Here is a 17421-nt window from a genome sequence, read left to right on the forward strand (position 1 = left end):
ATCCGGGCTCAGTTGTGGCGAGGAGTCACATATATAGTATCTAACGTAATCATTAATGACGATGTGCTACAAAGGCCGTAGCAAAGTCCTTTATCCGTGTCTCATTATATCCATACGTAACTAAAAACATGCATATATATTTCATGTTCGTACATAAACATACACATAACAATAATACCAATCAGTTAACACAGGAACACGTGGGTGGCTTCGGAATAAAACAATTTATTCAGATTCATAATTTATTAATAATCATTAATAACGCATTGATGCATCAATACTATTATGCACTTATTGCAAATTAACTTGACATGACAGTGCTGTTAAAACCAGTCTATTGAACTATCGCTAGCGCCAGGATTCACTTATGAACGAGTCATGGAAGACAGAGCCACGTTAAATGTTTATATCATGAACGAACCGGTGGAAAGGGTTTCACACAAGACCGGGGTCTAGGCTAATGACTAATGAAATGATGAAAACGCGTTGTCCTGTCCATGTTTCATATTTTTTCTCTCATCTTGAAAACTTCCAGAAAATACATTCTACGATAAGCAGTCCTACAGCAATATCTTCAATATAGCGATCTGTCCTTTATCCTTCCCTTACCATTTTGATTCACATCCTCAAAATGATAAGCACTTTGGTGATTGCTAATTGCTTAGATCATTATTCAATTGCTCATACACACTTAAACTCTAAAAATGTTTATGTATATGTTTCTCACTTCAATGGGCGATAATGCATCGCAACCCCCACCCCCAAAAAATAAATCTATGACGTCCAATCTATAATTTTTTTATTGCCCAAATTACAGTTTATATTTTCATATCCCAATATTTAAAACCTATGCCTATACTTTAGAAGTTTCCGTAGCGCAAAATGCCTGTTTCCTAAAGACAGTGTGTGAATAATAAAAGCAGTGCCGTTTTAGAATTTAATATCATCTGTGCAAAGATTTTGTACGCCAAGGACATATTTTACGCTAGTCAACAGTGGTCTTCGCTGGGATGGTTTGAATCAGGATATACATCATTCAGGGACATGCAGTGAGTGCAACAGAACTTTGTAATCAACAAGAAGAAGAAGACTGCCGGATAAGAAAACATTATAATTATGTGATTGTATGCATCATGTGTATGCAAGAACAGTAACATAATATACATTTCATTAAATATTTAAATTTGGTTATATGCGTCAAACAAATAGTGTGCTTTGTTGTGCACTCTGAAATGAAAGGTGTTTTTTTGCCTTGGGTTGTGTTTGTGATCCATAACACGTGGCATTTGTATTCAGTTTTCATATTGGAGCAACGTTATTTCATATAAGCTCGCGCTCTTGCTCCTAATTTCTAAACAGCTAGAACGATTTTGCTTAAAACACTACACCCGGACAACTCACCTCAAACGAATACACCGTCAACCACATGACATGATATTAACCTGGGCACATGAATTGTCCTTAAAATGGAAAATATAACTGCAACATTAAAAAAAAATGGTTAAAATTTGGAATGTGCTTTATCCAATATTTCCAGAGGTGTCAATAAAATAATTCTTGGGCTGTCAATTTAACGAGAAAAACAATTGTGAAACTGATTGTTGACGTCACGTACACGTCATCATATCGTCTGTGAGTTCCAGACGAATCAATAATAGTCTGGTCATTTTTGACATGTTTTATGATAAATCATTAATATCACACAAACATAACGCTAAATGATATCATACACAGTGTTTCCACTGAACATAACCAGTCGTTGATAAAACACTATAAATATAGGCTATAGTATATATATATTATATACCTAGTACCAGAATATTTTGATTTCAGCCTCAGTCTTTTACGAAAGTTTACATCAAGCAAGCATGGCTGACGAAGGAAGTTCTGAACCCAAAGAGCATGAAATACGGAAACGCGATGGTAGGTACTTTACTATTTAGTTACAGTTTCATCATGTTTAAAATTGGGTGGCCCATTTTTTTTCATATAGTGTTTCCTACGTTTGTGTGGAGGCATATCGCCAAAACAAGATGATTTTTTTTACTACTTTGGATATTAAAAGCAAAATTGTGTATTAAAATGACAAATCTAAATGTAACATACCTCGGGCTTATTTTTTCTGTGGGGTTATGAACTTTCTTTAGATTCCAAAATGTAAATTTTAACGGGATTTAATATGAAACAATAAAACCCACTTGCAGGAAGTATTTGCTGCAGAAGATTGTCAAGGGTTGCTTTTCTAACTTCTAGCGATAGAGTCCAAATTTGCAAACGAAGATGATACTAGCCAGAATAGTAAGTCATTTAATTAATTTAAAAATATTGTCTTGACATAATCGGAGAATAATATAATTGAGATAATACGAGCTCTGATCAACATGGGGAGATAAGCATGAAGGGAAGTGTATGTTACGAGAAGATGTTTCAATAGATTCCCTAATTTGCAGGAAAATACTATTTTTGCCAGAATTTGGTACAGAAGCAAACTTAATGTAAGAACCTCACTGATTCCATGTAACATCAATACATGCTGAAAAGAAAACTATGCCAAATCTGTGTTCAACGTTGAATCTCCAGCTGATATACCAAGTAACGGTTCCTGTACGTATCCATACATCAGTTGCCTTGAAATAGGAGTGGAAGGTGTTGCCAAACAGTTTAAGTAACATCAACCCTAACAAGGCCTGTGGGCCGGATGAGCTTCCAGCAAGACTTTTAAAACCGTGGCATCTGAAATAGCACCAGCAATGCAGTTCTTATTCCAGCAGTCCTACAACCAATGCTGTGTTCCCGAAGACTGAAGTAAAGCCATCGTCCCAGCCATCCACAAGAAAGGACACAAATCGAACCCTGGTAAATACCGGCCATCTCCCTTACATATACTTAGTGTGCAAGATGATGGAACACGTTGTTTTAAGCCACATGTCAAAACACCTAGCGGATCATCGTATTCTCCTTGACTCTCAGCAAACGCATCTCATATCCTTAGTTCCTGAATGGGCATCAACTCTAAATCACCGTGGCGTGGCCAGACCGACCTAGTCTTGCTAGATTTTAGCAAGGCCTTCGACTTGGTGCCGCATCATATGCTGTAAAATTGGATTTGTATGGCATTCGTGATCCAACCCTGAGATGGATAACAGCCTTCCTCAGTGACAGACAGCAGGCGGTGGCAGTCAATGGTAGTCTCTTGTCATGGCAACAAGTTACTTCAGGTGTCCCGCAAGGTTCAGTCTTGGGACCAGCGCTATTTCTCTTGTATATAAATGATATAAATCAAAGCATCGCCTCTCTATCTGATCATAACATCCTTCAGCATGATCTTGGAACCTTGGCAGACACCTGGCTAATGTCCTTCAATGTTGGAAAGTATGCCATCATGTCAGTGACCCTGAAGAAAAAAACCCAGCCTTTACCAATATTCCATCAATGGAGAAGAGCTGCAGAGAGTTTCACAGCACGACTATCTTGGCATCACCGTTTCAGACCATTTGAATTGGTCACCCCATTGTCAAACGACTGCAGCCAAAGCAAGTCGCACCATTGGTATGCTCAGAAGAACACTTTCTCCATGTAAATTCCTCAACAAAAGTTTTGAAAGTTTTTCAAGCATCTATAACTCAGAATATTTGTGACATGTTCATATCGTGTTGTATATCAATGTGCTTTATCCTTTATAATGACACCACATTTAACACAATCAACTTTTTCACCTCTGAGTACGCGTCTTGTGAATGTACTGGCGTCTCAAACAGAATGTGCTAAATTGACCATTATTCTGTGCTCAAACAACAGTCACTATCCTCAATAGCGGGTGGAAAAACCATACCCAGCCACAACAGCCAGACATCTCCTCCTCATGCTGCTCACCAGCCTGGCCACACGTTGCTGTAGGATGGCAGTCCATTCTTCTACCAGAGTTCGTCGCAGGTCATTCCATTCAATGTTCAAGGCTACTCTGGCATACACAGCACGACCAAGGTAGTGGGACTACTAGTCCCACAAGTATTCAATGGAATTGAGGTCTGGGCTGATGGCAGGCAATTCCATTCTCTCTACTCTCTTAATCTGTAGGTAGTCGTTGACTACCCTGGCTCTGTGGGGGCGAGCGTTGTCATCTTGGAGGATGCATTGGATCCCAGATTGTGAAGATATGGGATTGCAGCTGGCTGCACAGAATAATGATCAATTTGGGACAATCTGTTTGAGATCCCACTACATTCACAAGACGTGAAAAAGGTGATTATTTCAAATGTGGTGACATTGTTAAGGAGACTAAAGTAGCTATCCATTGATATACAACACGATATGAAAATGTCACAAATAATCGGAGATATATATGCTTGAAAAAACTTTCCAAACTTTTGTTGAGGAATTTAGTAGTGAAGTCAAAGCCAAAGTCTATCATTCCTTAGTTAGACCGCAAGTAGAATATGGAAGCGAAGCATGGAACTCATACACCAACTCAGATGTTCAGCGCCATGAAAGTATCCGATGATGCAGTCATGTCTACAGTAGAATTCACCACGACCTTTGCATGACTTAAACCCCATTAAAAGCTATTAAACCAAGATAACACTCATTGAAAACAGCTCAACTGATTAAATCGGATCTTCTCTGGTTGTGCACATGTGTCTGTTTTACATGTGCGGTATCGCAATGAGCTTGTATTATAGTTTCAGTTAGGTAACCGATTATAAAGGAAACGCAAGGAAACAATGGTATGTGGACCTTTGTTCACGAAATGAGACAATGGTCTGCTTTTTGTTAACCAGCATTCTTGAAAATGAGCAACATAATGATTGTTGAGTTAACACGGTTTGGAAATAATTTCTTCATATTTTTTGGTGTTATCTGTCGTTTACATATCCTTCCTAAAACACAAAAGTGCGACTATTTCGAAACACCTAAATTAGCTAAAGATTTAGGACATGTTACAAAACTATATTTTCTAGAATTTCATAGAATACTTTAAATGTAGCTTGTACCGTTTTTTTTTTTGTGGCATCCTTCAGAACTGAGCGGTCCGTTACCAATATTTTCGGTCAAATCTCCATTCAATTAACACGAGGAGTTGGCTAGCTATGAGCTAGCTATGCCTTGCCCTCACTCATATTTTACGAAAGTGCGACTATTTCTGAACATCTAACCTAGCTGTAATTTTAGGTCATGTTAGAGAAGTATATTTGCTAGAAGTTTGGAGAATACTTTAAATATTGGCCGGTTATTTTTCACACAGTGATGTTAACTAGGCAAATGCATATACTTCTAACGTACACTATTTGTAAAGGTCGCGCGTCAATGGTGAGAGCACTGTGTATTGTGTATAGGAAAACGGACAGTAACTGCAGTATGCAGCGCCAGGCTGTGCGTTTTGTCTTCCAAAACTTCAGCAGAACCTCCTTTTTCTCAGATTCAGAAGCTTGGTTGGGACATACGTCTCTACAACCAAGCTATTATGTTTTTCAAAATCCAGTATAGAGGTTATCCATTTCACTCATGTGTGACTTCTAACAAAATGCGCTGGTTCCCGTAGTATTCCTCATTCAAACCAATTCAATGCATGACCTCGGAGTTACCTGCATGACTTTGGCGGGCTATTTTGAAAGAGTCATGGTTGTACATGCATGTACTTCTTTTGAAAGTCCTAAACAAGGTATAGCAGTCGTTGATAGGATATGCAGCTTATAGAACACGGATAACCTCTATCAATCCTGTACGCAGTGCGATAATAAGGAAGAAGTAGAAGAAAAATTAGTCAACATCAACTTGAGTCTAACCACTACACTACCTAAGTTCACCGGTAATCAAGCGACCAGGGGTCAATCCCCGCTGAGTCCAGATTTTTTCTCTATCAAAATTTTATATGTCAGTTTGCTCGAGCACCAAACACGTCATTTAAATCATAATTTCTCGGGCTTGCATCGTTATTTCCGATCCTCGCATATATTAATTTGTGTCTCGCATTGTCTTACGCCCTGCTAGGGTGAAGCATATAGGCCGCCTCCTTCTTCATTAATTAATTTTAAATTCATACCATTTTATGAATTTTCAAATTTCCATTTTAACCATGGTAACTTTGTTTATAAACAGAGGTCGTAATGGATCCAAAGAGGTATCAAAATGCGCAGAATAATATATTGCATTATATTAAATATAGATTTACTAAATTATATGTAGTTAAGTTTTAAAATTATGTGTTTATTTTTTTGTGCAGAATGCACCTCAATATTCAATTGTTACCAATGCAGTTTCTTTTATTTCTATAGTTGTATATACTACAATCTCAGAAAATATGTGTTCAAACAATTTAATTTCCATTGTCTTACCATAGTGCGCGTACTATATGAGTCAATGGAAACTAAGAATTATAATTTAGTGATGCCTAAATGTTTATCTTCCTCACACCCCCTCTCTTTTTCCCACCAATCAATATTGGAAGAAGATACGGTGAAGATGAGCACATTGTGCATTACAATATCTTACAGTGGTAGAAGGGAGACCATTTCCAATTAAGCTTTTAAAGTGTTCGAACAATTTTTTGCTGAGCTTGTGGAACCCCAAAGCAATGTTTTATTATTATTATAATCATCAGTATTTGTTACTTAGTTGGATGTTCCATGAGATTTCACGGATATAAAAGTTAAAAGTTTCATTATAGCTTGTAATGGATTAACTCGTGCATCGTATTGAATAAAGCTGTAGCATTTCAACATGTTCGTGAGGATGCACCTGTTTCACAATTCTCTACTTGGGAAAGGTGTGAAATTAAATTGCTACATCTGCCTGTAACATAATCAATAGGACTATATAATACTGCTCCAAAAAAGTATCCTTACACTTGGAAAAATAATCACAATTTCAAAACTGAACCATATTGGGCTTAATTTGTTTTTGTAATAGATGTGACCTCAATAAGTAAAGTTACAAGCAATTAAATAGACGAAGGTCCAGTTATAAAAGTGACAAACTGGCCTATCCAAGGCGCAAACAATTCCAACAAGCGCAACAAAGAGACAACACAGTTTATACAATGAAGCTTTATTTAAAGCAGTATTTATTTCAGTTTTTACTTCTTTGTACTTTTCATAACTTCCATTTTATTTGTCAGCTCTTCAGTTTTTATTCCTTTTGTTTTAAATTAAAGGCACGCACAAATTAGCCATTTACCACTCTCAAACCAGATGTCTGGTCCGTGGAGTTTTGAATAGGCCAGTTTGTCACTTTTAATACTCGTCTAATCAAATGCTTGTAACTTTGCTTCTTGAAGTCACATTGGATTCAATGGGGTGTCATAATGTGCCGGATTAGATGGTGTATCTAGTATGAAATAATATGATTCTGATTGTAAACATTTAAATCGTAAGTTACAGTCTTTGGCTCGTAGTATTAAAAATCAACCTCATAATATAGTTTTAGTGCATGATTATCGTCAAATTAAGAAGCAATATAAGAAATTGCTCAATAAAAAGAAAAATATTTTTCGTGATAAAATATTTCATATGTTGGATAATTTTGAGAAAAATGATCCAAAATCGTTTTGGAAACTTTATGATGACTTGTGTACATCTTCAAAATCTTCCTCTGATAATCCGATCTCACCAAAGGAATGGTGGAATCATTTTAACATGTTCATGAATAGGAATTTACCTCATGGTGATAGTCAATTTGAGAGTTCTATTAATAATTTTTATGATAATTATGTTTTTCATTGTGATATGATCACTTCTAGTTTTACACTTGATGAAATTGTTGCAGCTACTAAAAAATTTAAAAAATTAAAATCTCCTGGAATTGATGGTATACGAAATGAAATGTTGAAAGAAGTTATTTCTGTTTTGGCACCTGCTCTGTGTGCTCTTTTCAATTCCATTTATGCTAGTGGTAAGTTTCCATCTGCCTGGAAATTAAGTACTCTTACAGTTTTACATAAAAAAGGTGATAAAGGTGATCCCAAAAATTATAGAGGCATTGCAGTGTCTAGTAATTTATGTAAGTTGTTTTGTTTAGTGTTGCATAATCGTTTAGTTTCTTTTGTTGATAAAAATCAAATCATTCCTTCAGAACAAATTGGGTTTATGAAAGGTTCACGAACTAGTGATCATATTCTGGTTTTAAAAACCCTTATTGATAATTATTTGAATATTGCAGCTAAATCTAATTTATTTGTGTGCTTCGTTGACTTTTCTGCTGCATTTGATACGGTATGGCGTAATGCACTTTTATTTAAACTTGTACAATCTGGTATAGAGAGTAACATGATTAATATTATTCGTAGTATGTATTCAAAAGTTTCATTTGCTATTAAGTGTGATGGTAAAATTACTGATTTTAAGTCCGTTGTTTTTTAATATTTTTATCAGTGATATACCTCGTATTTTTAATGATACATGTGACCCTGTTTATCTTGATAATTATCCTCTTTCTTGTTTGATGTATGCAGATGATCTTATTATTGTTTCACAAAGTGCAAATGGTCTTCAGTGTGCTATTGATAAATTACATGACTATTGTTTAAAATAGAAATTGTTGGTTAATATTAACAAGTCAAATATTATGATATTTAATAAGCGTGGGCTCATTTTAAAAAAATTGCCTTTAAATATGGTGATAATAATTTACAAATAACGGATGAATATTGTTATTTGGGTATTATTTTTACACCTTCAGGTTCTTTTAAAAATGTTATGGTTCGGCTACGGGACAAAGCATTAAAGGCTTATTTTAAGATAAGAGACAGTCTTTATAGTAGTTCAGGTAAATGTAGTACAACTCTATTTCATATTTCGTATGGTTGTGAAGTGTGGGCTCCATATTTACTTACCTCGCTTAATGAAAGTTATTTTATAAATGTTTGTGATAAAACTCCTGGTGAGAACTTAAATATCAAATTCTGTAAATTAGTTCTGGGTGTACATAAGAAGGCTACAAATCATGCTGTCAGAGGCGAACTTGGCAAGTATCCACTCCTTCTTGCTATGTTGTCACTTTCCATAAAATATTGGTGGAAACTCAATATTAATTGTATGGATGGTCATGATTCCCTTGTTATCAAAGCTTTAATTGAAAACAGAAAAATTGAGTAATTTTCTTGGTCTACTGGAATAAAAAACATTTTGGGATTGCTTAAAAAAGAAGATATATGGTACAAACCTATTCTTATTTCTAAGAATAACTTTGATTCGATAATTGTTTCTTGTTTAAAAGCAACGTATGATAACTTATGGTTAAATTCAATTACTAATCACTCGCCTAAATTGCGAACATACTGTCAGTTCAAAGATACATTTTCAATGGAGAATTATGTTATGTTTTTGAACCGCTCTGCAAGATCTGCTTTCTGTAAACTTCGTATCAGCGCTCATCAGCTCATGATTGAAAAGGGTCGTTATTCCTCACCAAAAATTCCTAAATCGTCTTTGTACTTTTTGTGAGCTTCACGAGGTTGAAGATGAATTCCATTTTGTTATGCGTTGTTCGCTTTATAATAAATTGCGTGTTAATTTGTTTGATAAATTTAGTGATATATTTGATTTCAATTCAATGTTTGTTAATAACAAATTTCATTTAATTATGAGTGCTAACGATCATGATACAGTTCATGTAGTTGCTAATTATGTTAAATCTGCATTTGATCTACGATCATCAAGAAATTGATTTAGTTTTTCAAGTGTTTTCATTTCTTAATTCACATTGAGCGATTTCTTTTGATGACACACTGAAACTTTTTCAATTTTTTGCTTCTCGTATTTGTAAGTAATTAGTTTTCAGTGTTACAGTATTATTGTCCTAGTTTATAATAGTAATTTTCTTATTTTCATTGTGTCTTTATCTTTCACTAAAAATTGTATTAGTTGTAGTATTTAGTGTTGTCTTGTATTTTGACCATACCTGTTATATGGTGAATGTCAATAAATTCTGATTCTGATTCTGATTCTATTAAAAAAAAAAAAATTTACCCCAATGTGAAATTGTGATTATTTTTCCAAGTGTAAGAATACTTTTTTGGAGCAGTATAGTACAGAAATACCACTTAGTACCAGTCAAAGAGCCTGCAAGGAACTCATATGAAAAAGGCTGAAATAAAGTATAGTGCGTAAACATGGCATAAAGTTTTTCTGAAAGCTTTGAAAATAAATGGAAGTGCGGAATATTTGGATTTAAAAAAAGAAGGAATTCGGGAAGGAAAAGTGGTATTTCTTATGATCACTGAATAATTATATACTTTAAGGGATCTAGAATGAGCGTTTATGGCGTTTCGACAGTATTTTTTGTGGGACATGAGAGCACCTCAGACGTATCGAATTGCATTCTGAATACGAATCATGTCTTTCTGATATCAAATAATTTTCATTTTTGAAATTCACGATATAATACAAATTTTATGACAAATTATTAAAATTTGATATTTTTCACATTTTTGATATATAACAGTCCTCGAAATAAATTTTATAAATCTAATGATATATTCTTAAAGTGTATGTAGCTGGGAGTAAAGCCGACGATCAATTGAAAATTTTGACCTTTTATATTGAAGATATGGATTTTTTTCCCAAAAGACCTATTTTTTTTGTGTTTTGGAAAATAAAATCCATATCTTCAATACGAAAGGTCAAAATTTTCAATTTGTAAAGAGGGCTGAAACAACAACACTTTTGTAAAACCAGAGAATGGGACTTCTCATCTTCTCTGGTAAAACGTACATAACTCATTAACAACAAGAAATCAAGCAAGTTTTCAAAGTATATAATTTGTAGAATGAACTTTTTGCAAAACATCGACCAACAATTATACCTCGTCTACCCTTAAACAATTAAGAGCTGTCTGGTGCGCCGTTTTTCACGTCGATAACCAGGAAATATGTTGGTTCATAATTATTTTGGTTCATAATTATCCGGTGATTATCTTTTATGGAACACTTTTTCCAAAAACACTAATAATTATAATTATGCAGTCCCCGCGCAGGCTGTATATATAGTCCGGAGTTGTTTCTCTGGCTTATCTGTCTAGGGATGAAATCAAAACTCGACCTGCGGTCGACCGCCGGTTCCGTCCGGTTTCCATTGTTCTAAACAATGGAAGGAATGCCGCTTCAACCGTCGGCAGAGTTTTGATTTCATCCCCTATGTATGCATCTATTGTAATTTTGATTTCATGCACTATTTTGTAATGTTTGAGTGTTCTATGTCCCAGTGTACGATGTGTAAGCCTCTTCCCTAGTTTGTATATACTGCGCCAAAAATATCCAAACACTTAAAACAAAAGCCATATCTCAAAGACACTAAATGCCAAGTTTCAAAAGTGACAAATTAAAGTGACCAAAAATACGTGTAAACATTGCTATCCGTCGTTTCCAAATTTTGAGTTAAATTTCAATGGGGTAATGAGAAAAAACTGAGCTTTCTTCTGATACCATTATCTCAGTTTTTATGACTAGAAATGGAGGACGAGGCTGTCGATTGGTTCAAGGACCTTTATTTTGATCTCATGCACTAGTTTGTAATGTTTGAGTGTTTCTTTAATAATGCGTAAGCCTCTTCCCTTGTTTACTGTTATATACACAATTTCTGCAGTATTTCTACGAAAATAACATTTCACTGGGCCGTAACAGGTAAATATATTCTAATACCTGAATACGAAGCAATCATCTTCGTGAACTCGTGAACTCGTGCCACTTCTATGCCATATCGCCCTATAATCAAACCAAGAATCTTTTCAGGCTCAACAGGTTTATTTATATTCGTGTTCAATAGTCATGAAGTAAAAATAATACTGTATAAAAATAATATTGTATAGAGCGATGCTAAAATGGTGAAAAAACTTTTTAATGACAATAACAATTAATGGGTTTTATAGATATTGATCATTAAGATTATCTCATGCATTATCAATGAAAGGAAATAATAATAATAGCGCTCGTTACAACAATGGAGAAAGCAAATCAAAATTTTAAACAGCCGAAACCTAAGTTTCACGATACCTTCGAGGTAGGAACAAGAAATTTGATAACGTGAGATTTTGTACAGATAAGTAGAATCTCAGAAAACTTCAATTTCCATTGTTTTACTACATTGCGTACTATATGAGTCAATGGAAACTAAGAATTATAATTTAGTGATGCCTAAATGTTTATCTTCCTCACACCCCTTCTCCTTTTCCCACCAATCAATATTGGAAGAAGATATGGTGAGGATGAAGCACATTGTGTATTACAACATTTTACAGTAGTAGAAGGGGGATCATTTCCAGTCATCAATATTTGTTACTTAGTTGGATGTTCCATGAGATTTCACGGATATAAAAGTTAAAAGTTTCATATAGGTTGTAATGGATTAACTTGTGCATCGTATTGAATAAAGCTGCAGCATTTCAACATGTTCGTGAGGATGCACCTGTTTCACAATTCTCTACTTGGGAAAGGTGTGAAATTAAATTGCTACATCTGCCTGTAACATAATCAATAGGACTATATAATACAGAAATGTCACTTAGTACCACTAAAAGAGCCTGCAAGGAACTTATATAATAAAAAGGCTGAAATACAGACGTGCGTAGACATGGCATAAAATTTTTCTGAAAGCGTTGACAATAAATAGAAGTGCGGAATATTTGGACTTTAAAAAAGAAGGAATTCAGGAAGAAAAAGTGGCATTTCTTATGATCACTGAATAACTTTATACTTTAAACAATTAAGAGCTGTCTAGTGGGCCGTTTTTCATGTCGAATACCCCCGGGCGAATACCAGGGAATATTTTGCTTCAAAAACGTCAAAGACCAATTATCTGGTGATAATCTTTTATGGAACACTTTTTCCAAACACACTAATAATTATATGCAGTCCCAGGGTAGGCAGTTGTTTCTCTGGCTTATCTGCATAGGTTGCTAGGGATGAAATCAAAACTCGACCAGCGATCGACCGCCGGCTCCGCCCGGTTTCTATTGTTCGCAACAATGGAAGGAATACCGTTTCAACCGTCGGTCGAGTTTTGATTTCTTCCCCTATGTATGCATCTATTGTAATTGTAATTTTATGCACTATTTTGTAATGTTTGAGTGTTCTATGTCCCAGTGTACGATGTGTAAGCCTCTTCCCTAGTTTGTATATACCGCGCACAAAATATCCAAACACTTAAAAGAAAAGCCATATCTCAAAGACACTATGCCTTTATCTTAAAGAAAGTTGTCTGAATGACAAATGGTCGAGTCAAGTTTCAAAAGTGACAAATTTAAGTGACCAAAAATATGTGAAAACGTCGCTATCCGTCGTTTGCAAATTTTGAGTTTCATTTCACTGGGGTAATGAGAAAAAACTGAGCTTTCTTCTGACACCATTATCTCAGTTGTTATGACTAAAAATGGGGGATCTCATGCACTAGTTTGTAATGTTTGAGTGTTTCTGTAACAGCGCATTAAGCCTCTTCCTTTGCCCTCGTACTGCTTGTCTTCTGTTATATACACAATTTCCGCAGCAGTTCTTCGAAAATTACATTTCACTGGGCCATAACAGGTAAATATATTCGATAAAAATACACTTAAAGCTTTCATGACTTAATACCTGAATACGAAGCAATGATCTAGGTGAACTCGTGCCACTTCTATGCCATCGTCCTATAATCAAACCAAGAATCTTTTCAGGCTCAAAATCAGGTTTATATTCGTGTTCAATAGTCATCACGTAAAAATAATACGTAAAACTGAAATATTGTATAGAGCGATGCTAATAATGGTAAAAAAAACCCTTTAATAACAATAACAATGGGTTTGATAGATATTGATCATTAAAATTATCTCATGCATTATCAATGAAAGGAAATAATAATAATAGCGCTCGTTACAACAATAGAGAAAGCAAATCAAAATTTTAAACAGCCGAAACCTAAGTTTCACGATACCTTCGAGGTGGGAACAAAAAATTTGATAACGTGAGACTTTGTACAGATAAGTAGAATCTCAGACAACTTTAATTTCCATTGTTTTACTACATTAGTCAATGGAAACTAAGAATTATAATTTAGTGATGCCTAAATGTTTATATTCCTCTCCTTTTCCCACCAATCAATATTGGAAGAAGATACGGTGAAGATGAGCACATTGTGCATTACAATATTTTACAGTGGTAGAAGGGGGGATCATTTCCAATTACGCCTTTAAAGTGTTCGAAACAATTTTTTGCTGAGCTTGTGGAACCCCAAAGCAATGTTTTATTATTATTACAGTCATCAATATTTGTTACTTAGTTGGATGTTGCATGAGATTTCACGGATATAAAAGTTAAAAGTTTCATATAGGCTGTAATGGATTAACTCATGCATCGTATTGAATAAAGCTGCAGCATTTCAACTTGTTCGTGAGGATGCACCTGTTTCACAATTCTCTACTTGAGAAAGGTGTGAAATTAAATTGCTACATCTGCCTGTAACATAATCAATAGGACTATATAGTACAGAAATACCACTTAGTGCAAGGAACTTATATAATAAAAAGGCTGAAATCCAAAGTGCGTAGACATGGTAGACATGGCATAAAATTTTTCTGAAAGCGTTGAAAATAAATAGAAGTGCGGAATATTTGGACCTTCAGGAAGAAAAGGTGACATTTTTGATGATCACTGAATAATTATATTTCTTTAAACAATTAGGAGCTGTCTAGTGGGCCGTTTTTCACGTCGAATACCAGGAAATATTTTGGTTCAAACACGTCAAAGACAAACTTATCCGGTGATAATCTTTTATGGAACACTTTTTACAAACACACTAATAATTTCCAAATTTTGATTTAAATTTCAATGGGGTAATGAGAAAAAAACTGCGCTTTCTTCTGATACCATTATCTCAGTTTTTATGACAAGAGTAGAAATGGAGGACGAGGCTGTCGATTGGTTCAAGGACCTTTAATTCAATCTTATGCACTAGTTTGTAATGTTTGAGTGTTTCTGTAACAACGCGTAAGCCTCTTCCCTTGTTTACTGTTATATACACAATTTCCGCAGCATTTCTTCGAAAATTACATATCACTGGGCCGTAACATATAGTCTATAAAAATACCCTTAAAGCTTTCATAACTTAATACCTGAATCTACGTGAACTCGTGCCACTTCTATGCCATATCGTCCTATAATCAAACCAAGAATCTTTTCGGGCTCAAAACAGGTTTATAGTCTTGTTCAATAGTCATGACGTAAACATAATACGTAAAACTGGAATATTGAAAAAAAAAACTTTAATAACAATAACAATTAACGGGTTTGATAGATATTGATCATTTTTAAGATTATCGCATGCATTATCAATGAAATTAAATAATAATAATAGCGCTCGTTACAATAATGGAGAAAGCCAATCAAAATTTTAAATAGCCAAAACCAAGTAAGTTGGGAACAAGAAGTTATGATAACGTGAAATTTTGTATAGATAAGTAGACAATGTTATGAAAAATACAACTTCTGATGAAATGGAAAAAAAACGCGATGAAAAGATGAACAAAGAATTTAGCCATTGAATAAGTCGCCGTTTGGTATAACCTTCCATTATATTCCTTTGGTCGTATTACATCCGACAAGACAAGCCCATCAAGTTCACTAAAGAAGGTATAGCCATCCCGAATCGTAGATGCTATTGGTTTCGTTATGTTGACGATACATACTGTTCTCTAATGAAACCAGCCAGCTGGATTGAACATGAAATACGATGATTACGTACCGTAGTAACGTTCTGTATAAGAAATCATAGGTATACTAATTTTTAGTACTTTTACTGATAATACCTTTAATCGGAAGGTATATAAAATAGTCAAATAAAATGCGCGACGGTTTGCTTAATTGATTATCATTCACACTTTTTTGTTCTTTCAGAGATCCGCGTGGTTCTTCTTGGGGCGACTGGTGCCGGTAAAAGTGCCACTGGTAATAGTATTTTAGGTTCCATGAAATTCAAGGAGAACATCGACCCTCAGTCAGGTACACTGTTTTCCCAAACAGAAGTAGCCTGTCTTGATGACCATCCTGATATATATCTCAGCGTGACGGATACTCCAGGTCTATCCAGTACTGGGCAAGATCAGAATATGATTTGTACACAGATCACTCAATTCATCGGTCAAATAAGCCCAGGACCTCACGTAATTGTAATAGTTCTTTCTGCCGGCCAACGTGTTAGTAAAGAGGTGCAAGAAACAGTAGAAACATTCTGTAAAATGTTCGGAGATAACAGCACCGAGTATATGATGTTTCTTTTCACCCACATCGACCAACTGATTAACAGTCGCTTTGAAGAAACACCCGTTTCCATCGATCAGTTTGTTGAAACCCTACTGAAAAAGGATTCCAAAATGCGGAGCATATTTAAGAAGTGTGGAAATCGATATGTCGGTATCAACAACAGACTTCCATTGGAGAGTAAAGACCATCAGCAGCAGATTGCTGATCTCATCAAGATGTTTATGGAGATCATGCGAAAGAATGGTGCCACATATTACACTAATGATGATTTTTTAGAAGTAGAGGACAAAATCATGAAGCCTCTAGATCGGAAAACAGGTGACCGGAGTAAATCTAGAAACTCTCTAGGAGACACTCTTCTTGCCTTTTCCGCTGGAGGTGTGACCGTAGGTGCAACATGTGGAGCCATAGGGGCAATGTTTACGAGTAAAACAGCATTAGTAGCAGTCGGGGCCTTGGTGGAGGAGCAACGGCGGGTGCCGTGGTAGGAGTGTCGTTAGGAATTGCTGGTGTTGGATACTTTGCATTCAAGGGAATCTCAAGTCTTAAACATATATATTGGGATAAAACAAAAAAGACGATTGAGAAAAAAGACAATTGAGAAATAAGAAAATTGAAAATTAACAAAAACATTACAAATAACGCAAGCTGTATTTTCATGGAGTCCGTTTGAACCATTGTACATTAGGCTAGACAATGTCATTATTTCAGAATTTCAACTTATTTTAAGTAACTCCTTTAAATGCCCGGAGGTCACAACCATGCCATGTTTGGGGGCCAGGCCCATGAAATTTCCGCTTCGTTGGACAGATGTTTCAAATGGACAAATCATATATCAAAATGTTCAGAAGAGTCTGTAGAATCTATTCTGGTATGTTGTTTTTCTGGCACATTTAACTATCTATTTCTTGAAATCTAAAACAATGGAGTAGAAACTTCATATTTGGTGTGCAGAACACATGTCACAAGGATATTTGAAATAATTATGTAAACAAAATCAACGCTTACTTCAATACATTTATAGGTAAAATGCCATTTTTTTTACCAAACATGGGAAAATTTTTTGACAATTGACATATGCATCTTGGAAAGTGTATCAGTTTACTAACATAATGATGTTTAGATCAAAAAAGTTAATCACAATATTTTTCTGTTTGACCTATGACCTCATGGAATTCATAAGCGGGCTTAAAATGTGTTCT

General features: G+C 35.1%; 1 protein-coding gene across 1 annotated transcript; it reads left to right on the top strand.

The window, feature by feature from the left end:
- Window positions 1-1868: 1868 nt before the first annotated feature.
- LOC140161493 (GTPase IMAP family member 9-like) lies at window positions 1869-16707 on the top strand. The gene is made up of 2 exons (XM_072184922.1): window positions 1869-1923; window positions 15854-16707. Exons 1-2 carry the CDS (start codon window positions 1869-1871, stop codon window positions 16705-16707), a joined length of 909 nt encoding a protein of 302 aa, XP_072041023.1.
- Window positions 16708-17421: the final 714 nt, after the last annotated feature.

This window comes from Amphiura filiformis, chromosome 1 (assembly GCF_039555335.1).
Source record: "Amphiura filiformis chromosome 1, Afil_fr2py, whole genome shotgun sequence".
Lineage (NCBI taxonomy): Eukaryota > Metazoa > Echinodermata > Ophiuroidea > Amphilepidida > Amphiuridae > Amphiura > Amphiura filiformis.